We start from the raw sequence: 13,421 nt of genomic DNA, 5'->3' as shown, positions 1-13,421 counted from the left end.
TGTCAGCCGCCTGAATTGAAAACTTGTAGTCATGACACTCACATTCAGCTGATAGTTCACCAAACTATCAGATTAGAGGGAACATTGGTCCTGATGCTGCCTTTTCTTTTTGATGTGGTTTCCAAATAAATGTCTGGTGATTTCTGCTCAATATTTGCTCTCCATTCAAAAATAACTAAAACCCAAACCCAAATCTGTGTTGATTTGCTGTCTGGGAAACTGGCCCAAAAAATACAAGATCAAATTTGGACTCCTAAAGTATGGAGAGTGCCACACCCCAACATACCCAATTGACGCCCATGATGCTACTGGCTGATGTGGTGTTCCTCACCTTCTCACCAGGTTGTACCAGGGACCGTTGGCCCACCAGCTGGTCCACACGCTGAGGAGAAGGATGAAGCTCGAGTTTCTTCTGCCAAAGAAGTCCACAAGCATGAAGCTGTTCCGAGCCCTGCTGTCCGCCGTGCCCCGACGCCGGCCTCGGCCTCGGCCTCAGGAAATCACGGCCTCGTCAGCGGTGGGGAAGAGAAGAAAGCCTCCACATCAGCCAAAGCTTCTAGAAGATCTGACCGCCAGCCAGCTGCGGCTCTTCCTCCTGGACGAAGACGAGGACGAGGAGGAGTTGACGGCCAGAGCGTTGAGCGCAGCGATAGCAGAGGAGGATCTGGGCTGGGATTTGGTGTCAGTGAGAACTCGCTTCAGAGCCAAAGACCGAGGCCACCGGCCCAAAAACCCAGAACTCGCCAGCAAGAAGGAGCACAGAGAGTGGAGCTGAGGCTACGTTCACAACTTTCCATTGTTTTAACACATGCTCATACGTGCTGAAAAAATCAGTATTTGAAATCCTGTCGCTGTTGATTTTGGACAGTCAAACCTTTCTTGGTCCAAATCAGTAATGTCTATTTTAGAACTGAATGAGATTTTTCTTATTACACAAAGCAAGGTGTATGAACAAATACATCATATACAAAAAGATTTCGGGCTTTTTAAAACCTTATGAACTGATGAACAGTTTTAGCTCAGAGACCAAGACGCTGTGGTGACTAATCTAATCTAGACTGGAAAATACTGACAAGAAAAATTCTAACTGTTATTTATTTTGCTTAATATTGGGATTCTGAAGAATTGTATTTTTATCTACTTCCATTACAACTGCTAAATTTGAAATGAGCTTGTCTGCTGATATTAAGTCGGCTGAGTTTCTGAAGTCTCTTTTGAAAACAAATTTATGCAGGTTGGCATCATTGTAAGGGAGGCCGTCCCATAACAGAAAACATTTGCAGGTTTGATTCCCACAGCTGTCCAGCTGTACTATCAAAGTGTCCTTGGGTAAGACACTGACTACCAACTCTTTTCTGTTTCTTCTCTGTTGGTCTAATTTTTGTTGATAGGAAAACCTGCTGTACCAGTATCTGATCATTTGTCTCGTTTTGGATGTACTTGGATTTGTAAAAGAAAAGCAAATAGAATTTAAATGAACAATTTTGTTTTTCACTGTCTGAATACATGATTTAAAACCTTTATTTGTATTTGATTAGCTTAATGGCAATGTTAATGTTATTATTATATAGTGTAAAATTATATTTTTGATGGAAACATTCTATTAAAAGCAATTCAATTCTATTATTAAAGGGTCAGTAGTATCTGGTCCAATGCTGGCCTCTATCGTTCAGTGATGTCATTACAACACCAAAGCTTGGCCGCTCCTCCACCTTCCTCAACCACATGCCCCCTGCTTTCACAGAGCACCATAAATACAGTTTCATACGGCTCTTGGTGGCTTCTAAAAAAAAATGGACCCAATTATTTAAAATTTGATAATTCAAAGAGTCCTTTTTGACTTTGCACGATACCCAGAAAAAATGTTCAGTTTTTCAGGTTTTTCAGGCGTTTCTTTTCTAATGTATCTCTACTAGGGCTGGGCGATAATTCAATATTATCGTTTATCGTCTTTCAGTGGAATCATATCGTGATGATATGAAGATATTTTAATATCGTGACATACATTTCTGCTGTCTAAATTGATGATGACAAGCAAATTTTACTTAAAAACTCTGATAAAATGAGGTATACCACACCTAACATCACCATTCGGTTCAATGAGATGAACATTCATTTGATTATTTAACGTGTTTTTGCATACATGAACCATATTGTGATATATATTGATATCGAGAAAAATCCTTATGATTATCATGATATAGATTGCAACCATATCGCCCAGCCCTAATCTCTACTAGTCCATACCCGGGGATGCGCGTGCCACAACTCCGCGCAGACTTGCCAAAAATGTGCATAAACAGCGTAAATTTGGGAAAATTGAAAAATCTGCTTCATCAGTCCCTGCCTATGCCAATGCTCAATGCCCATGTGAAGTTTCAGATTGATTGGCCAACCCATTGAGGAGCAAAATGGATGCAGACAGACAGAAGGACAGAGTATTTCTCATTTTATAGTAGTAGTAGTAGTAAGTATTTTTGGGCCCCATGGCGGCACGTGACTTGCAGTTCCGAGTTTGGCCACTACGCCCAAACCGCCGCACAGCCCAGAGCTGAACTGTTCCTGGGGCTTCAACAACAGACTGAAGTGAAAGTGAAAAAAAGTGAAAGTGAACGTCTGACAGGATAATTTCGACGGCGCCACATTGTCTGTTCCCACACCAAATGGTTTCTGGACACAGAGGACGGGATGCCGGAGGTAAATATTGACATTCAAACCGGTAAGTCCGCGGCCACACTGACTGTCCGTCTCCGTTCATTTCATTTTCAATGACAGCTGTCCGTTGTCCGGACAGGACGACGTGTCCGTCAGATTTCCATCCGTTTTGATAGAGGTAAAGTTCAACCCAACCCAGTCCACTTTTTCTGGACGGATGGACTTCTCACTGTCCGTTTAGCCAATCAGTCATTCCTATGTTTTGGAAAAAATAGCGGCGATCACAGAAACAACGGCACGACCAAAACAAAGATAAAACAGCCAAAACAAAGATAAAACGGAGAAAGCCTGATGTAACGTTGGGATATGACTGGAGGCAGTTTCTTATTTAATTTATAGGCCTACTGTTTATTGTTTTTTCTTGTCATAACATTATGAGCAAAGCTGTTTTTTTGCCTCTCCCACCTTGATGTTCCAAAACAGCCCAACGGACAGGAATATATCGTCAATAATTCTGTCCGTTTTCCAACGGATCAGTGTGGCTGCAGCCTAAGTTTCTGTTTATCAGATTAATGGAACTTTGTTGAGAGAAAATCACAGGTGAAAACTATACATTGGTGTTAAAGTGTTTTGGTTATTTCAGAGGGAATAGTGAGCAAAGGCAGCGAAGCAGCTGCAGGTAAACTATTTGTCAATGTTAGTCGAACATCTAAAACAAGTCCAGATCCTGCAGGCCCACGGCGCATGCGTCAGCAATGCGGAGCAATGGTCAGCTAGCACCACATGGTTATCGGCCTATGGTTAAATTGCCTATTCCACTAATGTCACTTCAATACCTCAAGGTAATATCGTTATCTACAGTTAAACCTGCAATAAGCGATTTCAGACCCAGTAGCCAATCCTGAAACTAACGTGTGCTACGTGGAGATATCCGTGAGAAGTAATGATATAAACAAACAGTCATACATGCGGACCAGCTGTGTTGTTGTTTTCACGTCTTTCCTAAAGCTTGGTGTCACATCTGCCCGAGTCGTAGCTTTTCTTTTTTTTTTTTTAAAACTAGCTCCTCTCCTCTCTCTGCCCCTCCCATCCCTGAAAAAAATACTGGTAATGGCGAATCGATGAAGCGAGCGAGTAAGCACTTTCAGCTAGTAAACTTACTACCTGCCTCTTCATTTGTCATTGTGGGACATGTAACCTTCAGGGAGAAAAATCTGTCAAAATGAGACTGGTAACCGGTGATATTTTTTTTTTAGTTTATTTTAGCCATTAGCCTTTATGCACGGTTTGTCCTAAAGGGCTTCTGTAGCCCAGCAGGTTTGCTGTGTGTGTTTACAAATGTGTTGCGGTTTCTGTCGCCCTCTAGTGGTCAGAAAAAATCTCTTAGTGTAGCTTTAAGGTTTGCAGGACAGCAGGACACATGGGTGTCTGTATATCGGCAGAGAGTGGGGCTCTCTGTGTGAGTCAATGTGGCGTGTTGTCAGTGTGTGGGACTGAATGTGCTATTCAGCCCATAGAGAGGCCAACTCTTAGTCAAAGACGCCCTCTAGAGGCCATCTGACGAAGCGACAGGTGTTTGACTGCCTGACCTGAATTTGGCTCCTGATGCGCCTGATGCTCCGCCGTGGGAAAAATGCTCAGGAATTATTATTTTTGGTCCAAGCACACTTGGACAGGCAGACAAAATATTACATAAGGTAGAAAAGGCAGACAAAAGGCAATTAAGGGAGTTATTAATGCAGGAGAGCCCATCCAAACAACCTTGAAAACCCCCTTAATTTTTGACTCCTCGATTGATTGATTGATTAACTTTATTGGGTATAAAAGTACAGGCAATAGTGCATCCCAGAGGATAAAACGTAAAAGTGTACTGAAACACTGTGTACAGAAAAAATGAAAACACCACACAGAACACACATTATTACAATAACAATACAGTTAGGTATTTAGCACAAATTTATTTCACTACACCTAAACTGAACTTACTTTCTAATTTAATGTAAAATTCAGGGAGTCAGGAACTTTCCATTAATAACTCATTAATAACCTATAAACCTGCACAAAAGCCATGAAACCCCCTTAATTACTGATATCTCCACAAACCAATCCATCCCTTATAAACCCATGATACTAACCTTACATTTTTAAAGCTATGTTATTAGTAATGGATTGTACAACATTTACAGGCTATTGCACATAAATTCACATGAAAAAAGGTTTTGGCATCCACCATCTCAGAACACAAACTGATGTAAAAAGTGTTCGTCAAGCAGTTTTTGGAGAGAGTGTTTATTGGTTGCATAGACATTAGCTAAAAGAGATAGCTCACAATTTTTGAACCCAGGTGTCCTGAGCTACTCTCCACTATTGCAGTTAGGGCCATGCCTGCCTCAGGCCCATCTGCTCCGAGTTAAACTGGCAGACTCCACAGCTAGCCTTTGGCTTTTTAGCCACATTAACATTGGTACAGCAGGGGCCAAGAATCATCCTCTGTAAATTATTCAGAAACTCTAAGCATAAACCAAACATAAATAAAAGCTCATCTATATGTTTATTTGGCTGCATTACTACTTTATAATATTTTTAATAATTTCTATGTGTAATTACTGCCAAGTACACTAATGTTTTGTTATTTTACCACCGCACATATCACTGCAACTCTAGCCAGCTCTCACACTAGTTTACTTGTGGCTGCTATCATTTTGTTTTATTGTATACTAATGTGGGCCTGTAAAGCCTTTGTTGAATAGTTTACAAAAGATGATTATTGGCCCCTACTGTAACAAACTAATGGTTAGCTGGAGAGTCAGCCCCTTTAATTGAGAACAGGATGGCTAGAACCAGGCATTGCCCTCATTTATTAACAGCAATAATGGTGAGTTGCTCAGGAGTTAAAGTGCCGCTAAGACATTGACACAGAAAGGCTGTGTTAAGTAATGATTTTGTCACATGGAATCCAAACAGCCAAGGTGCGCTCATTAAGCCTGCTGAACAGTAAAAAGTACAATTTCCTCATGCCTGACAAGAAAAAAGCCAACCTTCCCAATATAAATCCTCAAAGTATGTAGATCAGCTCCATACATTTGTTAGACATGGAATGCTATTCGAACACTTAACTAAAGATGCAGTGGAAATAAGCAGCCAGTCACTAGTGCAGTGCCTTGTTGCCTTTAATTAAGAAGCTGCACCTGTTGCCAGCAGGACAATTGAAATCTCTGCCCAAACATTTGTGTCTTTGTTTGGCCCTCGACTCTTCTGAACCCTCTTCTGTTTTTTTTAATTTATTGAACAAATACACAACAATTTCGATATTTGTATTTAATGATATATTTAAGAAATATATAGCAAATCCTACCTTCGATATTGAATAGGCTACATAATCTTAAAAGAAATGTATTCAACCATTTGATTTACACTAAATTCATTGCATCTCCATACTTATGTCAAACAAATCATTGTCACTACTATCAAACAACAGTCGCTAGCAGCAATGCCATATTCAATGGTGCCATACTAAGTCTGCTTATAAAGATTAATCACTGCGTATAGCCTACAGGACAACTTACCTCCGCTCAAATGATCTCTACATTTCCATAGTGAGGTCTTCTTCTTCATGTCTTTACAGTGGCTCACACATGGCCTAGCATCCAACATGTAAGCTCATTACTGCCACCTGTGTGGACCAACAATTAGACACATTATTTCCAACCTGTGACCCGGAGTTTCTCAATGATTGAACAAACTGTCAAGGAGAAAGTAATGTCTTGCATATGAGTAGATGGACAGTCATTTTCATAGGTAGAGTTCAGAAATTCATAAAGTTTGAATACACTTTGAAAAGACAGACAGACAAAACATCACAGAACGTACACAGACACGAGCTTTGTGATGACTGCACACACAGTCGATTAGTTATGGCTAATTTTGTGTCAAAAAAAAAAAAAAACCTAAAGAAACACATGGAATATATCAAATTATTCTACAGTATTTGCTTTCCGAGAAACCACTTTAATTTTATTGAAATGTAATTCATTTTTGGGAGTTTATAAAAATTGTGAGGTGTAACCACTGTAAACTTATATTTATCACTTCTCATTGCAACTGCAAAATGAACTCTACATACAAACCATTATTAGACTTTTCAATAGGTGTTTGAAACCAAAAGTGACCTTTCCTATGAAATGCAATACAAGCATGCACAAGCAAAGTATTTTTTGCACAGAATGGCCTACACTGTTGTGGACTTGAAAATCCATTTTAGTCAGAAAAACGTAGCCTCGTCATTGACCCATTTTGACAGTTTGATCCACCATCATATGATATTTAAAGATTTATATCAGCCTGAAAAAATGGTAAACAGTATTCCTGCAAATAAAACAGTGTGTAAAGAGAGTTAATTTACTCTCCACTACATAATCCATTAAAACAGACAGCAGGCCTATAGACTTTATAGATAGGCCTATCACTCTATATACATCCCTGTTTGTTTTCACGTGGACTCTGACAGCTCTTTGGAAACTCCCTCTCACTGCAGATGAATGACAGGAGATAAAATCATATTTGCCAGTTCCATAAGGAAATAAAATGCAGCCCGGCTAGTTCGCACCAGTCTCTCTCTCTCTGGTCACATGCAGAGTTTATTATGGTCGCCGTGCAGATAAACACTGAGCTTCATAATGATGTCAGGAAAGTGAAACTTAAGGAAAGCGGACTGGAGTCTAACAACTGGACTATATCCCGGGCCGCTGAAGCTCCGAGTCTGCCGTCCAGACTCGACATGGGAGTTCAGGGCTTGTGCAGCTTAATCGAAGCCAACAGCCAGATCTACCAGGATGTCTGCTTCAGGGACAGCCGGCTGGTGATTGACGGACCCAACGTGTGCACCTGGCTGTATTTCGGCTCCGGTCTGGACCAGAATCACGGCGGGGAGTATGCTGCGTTTGAGGACCTGATCGGAAAGTTTGTCAAAGCCCTGAAAGACTGCCGGATCGAGCCGTACGTGGTGCTGGGCGGAGGGACGGACATCACCGTTAAGAAACTGGACACCAACGGGAGAAGAGCCAAAGACCGGTTCCGAAGAGCCCAAGCCGCGGCGCTGGGCGGCCGGGGGAGCATCAAGCCTCCGCTGGCTAAGAAGGTGTTCAAACAGACGCTGGCCCGGCTGGAGGTCCCGGTGGCCCAGTGCTTTGGAGAGGCCGACCGAGAGATCGCCGCCCTGGCCAGTGAGTGGAAGTGTCCGGTGCTTTCCAATGACAGCGACTTCTACATCTTTGACCTCCCGGCGGGATTGCTGCCCACCCCCCATTTCCACTGGAAGGCGGGGGGGCGGAACGGCTCCTGGAGGGAGAGCTTCATCCGCTGTAAGAGCTACACCACCTCCAGATTCTGCACCTTGTTCAACATCCAGACCCAAATCCTTCCGGTGTTCGCCGCACTGGCCGGGAACGACTACGTGAAGCTGCAGGAGCTGACCTCCTGCTGGGCGCGCTCCGCCCCGGCCGGCAGTGGGTCGGCGGGCCGCCTGGAGGAGCTGCTCCGCTGGCTGAGGGACTTCCAGCGGCCCCGGGAGGCCGTGGAGGCGGCGCTGAGGCTGATGGGCGACCTGAGTAGGCAGAGAGAGGCGGGGGTGGTGCAGGGCTTGTCTCGGGGCACGGAGGAGTACCAGCTCCCTCCCAGCTACCTGAAGCGGTTCTTCACAGACGGGACAGCGCCCCCCCTCCTCCCAGAGGCGGTGGGTCTGGTCCCAGACTGGGCCCGGCTGCCTCTCACCCAGGGCCGGCTGACCAGAGACATCCTAGCTGTGTTGTTGCTGAAGAGGGTGCGCCTCGGCCCCATGGTGGACCACGGCAGTCTGCCCAGCGCCTACCTGACCTCCCAGCCGCTCCGCCAGGTGATGTACGGGCTGCTGCTGGGCGGCGGGCGGAGCGTGCGGGTGGAGGAGTCCGACAGAGAGGGCCTCCGGCTGGGCAGCTGCATGGTCCGTCCCGCCGTGCGGGGGGTCGCTCAGCAGCTCAAACTGTTATCAATGGATAAGGTAGGCTACATAACATTGTCACAACCAGAATATAGACTTTTTCATCATATATGTAGACTATAACTGAAAAAATATCTTTAAAAAGTGACAGTGGCAATGAATAATAATGACAGCCCAAAAAAATAGGCCTTGCCAAGATTTCATCTCATGACGTGGACTTTTTGAATCCAACTCCATTGTTTGGAAAAAAAAAAAAAAAGCAGAAGAAATAGTCTATGTGATATGGAATTATTCTACAATATTAATTAGAAACCACTTTTATCATTATATTATCATTTTATTGAGATGTAATTCATTTTGGAGTTTTCTTGTTCCAAAGTAAAAAAAGAATCCAAAACAGTCAGACCACAGTACAGTTACATTTAAATTTATACATTTTCTCTTCAATTTTTTAATTTTCTCTTTAATCCTAACCCATATTTTTTAACCTCTTACATAATAATCTTTACATTTTTTAAGAGCTTTTGATTTCTGTCTTTAGGGTCAAAGTGACCTTCCCAATGGAATGCTGTAAAAAATGTTTTTTTTTATTTTTTTATTTTTGCACCACCTGACATTTTCTAGGTGGATAGATCAGAAATCTTGTTTAAAAATGTATTGATTAACCAATTACAAAATCCACAAATTAATGCAAGCCATGTCATAAATGTAACTAGATTCACAAATGCAGATTCAACAATTTATGACATTGTTGGATCTGAAAATATATTTTTAGTGTTAGGTTCTACCAATGTATTTGTTCGTCGATGGTCCAAAAAGTTTCTATTTCTGATTTTTAATTTTTACTTTAAATTGTTTATTTGACAGGGACAATACACAATAAATAAATTGCACCAGATATGGCTTAAAGCTACACTTTCAACAGAGAATCCAAAATAGTTTATCTATTTTTTTATTCTATTTATATATATCTAAAATACACACATACACGACTGAGTACAATAACATACAAACAAACCCCCCCCAAATAACATTGCATTTACATGAGGTCATGAAGACATTTCTCAAGTGCTGTGTTGAGCAGAAACATATCAATAGCTACTGTGGAAAAACAAACATTCAATACTATTTACTATTTACTATTTACATGACATTAAATTACATTACTTTTTCTATGTCTTGCTTTTAATATTTGAACCTTTCATTGCGTCCTTTTAATTTCTTCATGTGGGATAAAATAAAGTTGCATTGAACTGAACTCTCTACCCTGTCCTGTCCTGTCCTGTCCTGTTCCTCCAGGCTGCACACTCGCTGCGTCTCCAGGTGTTTCTGGAGGCTCTGGGGGTGAAGCCGACCCGTCTGAGCGGGCTGCCGCCTCACCTGCACCTCCCAGTGGCCGTTACCTGCTACTGGATGCGGGAGGCCAGTCCTCCTCCAGACCGCAGCCTGCTGCAGGCGCTGATGCTGGGACTGGTGACCGGAGAAACACAGAGAGAGAGCGCTGGGAGCAGTGGTAGGAGACACACACACACACACACACACACACACACATTGCAGGACACAGATACACACAAATGCACTTTGACATGCTTTCACACTTTCTCAATTTCCAAAACATCTTGAATATGCATAATTTACCAGAACTTTTCCTGGCCCGGAAAGCACAATTTTCAAATTCCCCAAGTCTTTCTTTGACCTTAGATACATATACCTGTATATGCACACACACCATTGATATTATATCCACTGACATTTCTGAGTGACACAAGCTAGCAATCTTTCCTAATACAACATCTGAATAAACTGTTGTGTGTGTTGCAGCTCTGTGGTCTATGAAGACACACTGCAGCCAGAAGCCGGATCTGGGCGTGGTTCACGCTTACAACCAATGGCAGGCCTGCATGAAGGACAGCATTCACCTGAACCAGCTGCTGGGCTGCCCGCTACCTGAACCCCACATCGCAAGGTGAGACTCCACAACCAATGACTATGCTCTCTACATTAAATACTAGGCTACAATTACTAATAGTGTATAAAGAATTATTATAGTGTTTGGGTGAAATTATCAACTGATGGGTCACATTCACAAAGCATGTCAGCCACCTGGATTGAAATCTTGCAGTCATTACATTCACATTTAGCTGATACTTCACTGAACTATCAGCTTAGAGGGAACATTGGGCCAGATGCTGCCTTTTCTTTTTGATATGGCTTCCAAATAAATTTCTGATGATTTCTGCTCAGTCTTTGCTCTCTATTCAAGAGCAACTAAACCTCAAACCCAAATCTGTGTTGATTTGCTGTTTGCCTTGTGGGTCTGGTTGGCGGTTGGGAAACCAGCCCAAAAACGACAAGATTAAATTTGGACTATGGAGTATGGAGAGTGCCACACCTTGACACCCAGATGATGCCATTGATGCTAATGCTAATGGCTGATGTGATGTGTTGTCTCCTACCTTCTGATGTTCACCAGGTTGTACCAGGGACCGTTGGTCCACCAGCTGGTCGACAGGCTGAGGAGAGCGACGAAACCAGAGCTTCTCCTGAGCGGCAACTCCACCAGCATACAGCTGTACCGAGACCTGCTGGCCACCGTGCTCCAGCCTCAGGAAACCACAGCCTCATCAGCGGCGGGGAAGAGAGGAAAACATCCACAGCAGCCACAGCCTCTAGATGATCTGACCGGCAGCCTGCAGCGGCTCTTCCTCCTGGACGAAGACAAGGAGGAGGAGGAGGAGTCGACGGCTGGAGCGAGGAGCGCAGCGATAGCAGAGGAGGATCCGGGCTGGCAGTTGGTATCGATGAGAACTCGCTTCAGAGCCAAAGACCGAGGCCACCGAGAAAAAAACCCAGAAGGTGCCAGCAAGAAGGAGGACAAAGAGTGGAGCTGAAGCTACGTTCATAACTTTATCCGTTGTTTTTTAGCAAATGCTCATACGTGAAATATTCATCTGTCCCTCTGTATTTTAAATGTCCTGTCGCTGTTGATTTCGGACAGTCAAACCTTTCTTGGTCCAAATCAGTAATGTCTATTTTAGAACTCAAAGAAATTTTTCTTATTATACAAAGCAAGGTGTATGAACAAATACATCATATACAAAAAGATTTCAGGACTTTTAAAACCTTATGAAATTATGAACAGATTTAGCTCAGAGACCAAGACACTGTGGTGACTAATCTAATCTAGACTGAAAAATACTGACAAGAAAAGTTGTTATTTATTTTGCTTAATATTGGGATTGTCTGCTGATGTTAAGTTGGCCAGGTCAGTTTCTGAAGTCTCTTTTGAAAACAAACTTATGCAGTTTGGCATCATTGTAAGGGAGGCCGTCCCATAACAGAAAACATTTGCAAGTTTGATTCCCACAGCTGTCCAGCTGTACTGTCAAAGTGTCCTTGAGCAAGACACTGACTACCAACTCTTTTTCTGTTTCCTCTGCTGGTCTGATTTTTAGGAAAACCTGCTGTACCAGTAATGCGTGTACCTTTGTATCAATCGTTTTACTCATTTAAGTGCAATAAATAAAAAATAGATTTTACTGCCGTTTTGCTTTTTGTTTTTTGCTTTTGAGTTGACACCACAGAAAAGGAAAGAGCGATATGCATTTGCGTTTGTCAATGCAGAAAAGGAGTGAAGTGTTGCAGAGGCGTGGACAGGACCAGTGTGACTTCCAGACAGGACGGAGCTCCATTTCAGAGTAAAAGCCTCAGTGTTACACTTTAACATCGTCCAGTGGTTAGCATTAGGATGTCTGAACTTCCGCTTTGTCACGCTACTACCTTCAAAATAAAGGTCTCTCGTCTGGCCGCCTCAAAAAACATAACTGATGTTCTTCACAGCAGTCAGAATCGACAAAGATCAGACAAAGATGGTTGCCTGTGGTTCCCTGTGTCCCCGTGTGTGTCTCTGTGACCCTACCCCCACCTGACAATCGTGGTCGAGGACCTCCCACTCCCAACAAATTTGCATCCCTCCTGCTGGCTACATTGCCAGTATTTTGATGAGCCGCATGATGCCCACACGGCTTCCGTGGTCCAGCTTCAGTTGATTATAACGGACGCGCTCTGCTGCGGGCATTCTGTGGCAGACGTGTCGCACCGCGTCCGTGTCCCATGTATTTTGGCCGTTACTGTTTACAAATCCTGTTACTAAGAGTTTGGAGCAAATTGTGTATTGTTAAGTTTCACACCTGGAGACTGGAGTACAATGCTGCTGGTCTGTCTGTGCATCTGCAAATGACATGGCGTGTTGTCATCAGGCAGATTTAGATTAATTTCTCTACATTGACCAACTTTTTATTATGCGCTTCTTTATGGGAAACACTGCATCTCAGTCAAAGACGCCCTCTAGAGGCCATCCGACAAAGCTACATCTCACTAAGCGACAGCTGACTGACTGACTGACTGAATGTCTTGTGAAGCCCTCGGCTGCTCCGTGGGGAAAACTTGTATCATGGGTTTGACTGGGTTTGACAGAAATCACGACATATGAACATGCATATGAACTTGCAACACGCCCACTCTCCAGCAGCCATATTGACTGCAAGGACTCGATCACCCTTCGTCAACACTGGCAGTAGAAGCTGAATGCGCATGGAGCGTCCCGTGGCCTAGGTGCTTTCACAGAGCACCATAAATACAGTTTCATACAGCTCTTGGTGGCTTCTAAAAATATAGACCCAATTATTTAAAATTTGATAATTCAAAGAGTCCTTTTTGACTTTGCGCGATACCCAGAAAAAACATGTTCCGGGGTTTTACAGGTGTTTCTTTTCTAATGCATCTCTATGGG

General features: G+C 43.1%; 1 protein-coding gene across 1 annotated transcript; it reads left to right on the top strand.

Annotated features, from left to right (window-relative positions):
- Window positions 1-7,432: 7,432 nt before the first annotated feature.
- Window positions 7,433-11,520, top strand: LOC139656844 (single-strand DNA endonuclease ASTE1-like). Its single transcript, XM_071534510.1, has 4 exons — window positions 7,433-8,689; window positions 9,929-10,142; window positions 10,451-10,595; window positions 11,103-11,520. The coding sequence occupies exons 1-4, from the start codon at window positions 7,433-7,435 to the stop codon at window positions 11,518-11,520; spliced, it is 2,034 nt and encodes a 677-aa protein (XP_071390611.1).
- Window positions 11,521-13,421: the final 1,901 nt, after the last annotated feature.

This window comes from Centroberyx affinis, unplaced genomic scaffold (genome assembly GCF_046629955.1).
Source record: "Centroberyx affinis isolate AG114_WGS23_722 - 3 ecotype Tasmania unplaced genomic scaffold, CSIRO-AGI_Caff_v1 ptg000012l_1, whole genome shotgun sequence".
Taxonomy (NCBI): domain Eukaryota; kingdom Metazoa; phylum Chordata; class Actinopteri; order Beryciformes; family Berycidae; genus Centroberyx; species Centroberyx affinis.
The sequence above is the reverse complement of the archived record's forward strand: the minus strand, read 5'-3'. Positions and strand labels throughout refer to the sequence as shown.

Excerpts from the sequence above, each read along its gene's own strand:
- LOC139656844 (XM_071534510.1), top strand. The coding sequence starts at position 7,433 with ATGGGAGTTCAGGGCTTGTGCAGCTTAATCGAAGCCAACAGCCAGATC. Across the intron at positions 8,690-9,928 it reads AACTGTTATCAATGGATAAG|GCTGCACACTCGCTGCGTCT; the intron begins GTAGGCTACATA and ends CTGTTCCTCCAG. Across the intron at positions 10,596-11,102 it reads CCTGAACCCCACATCGCAAG|GTTGTACCAGGGACCGTTGG; the intron begins GTGAGACTCCAC and ends GATGTTCACCAG.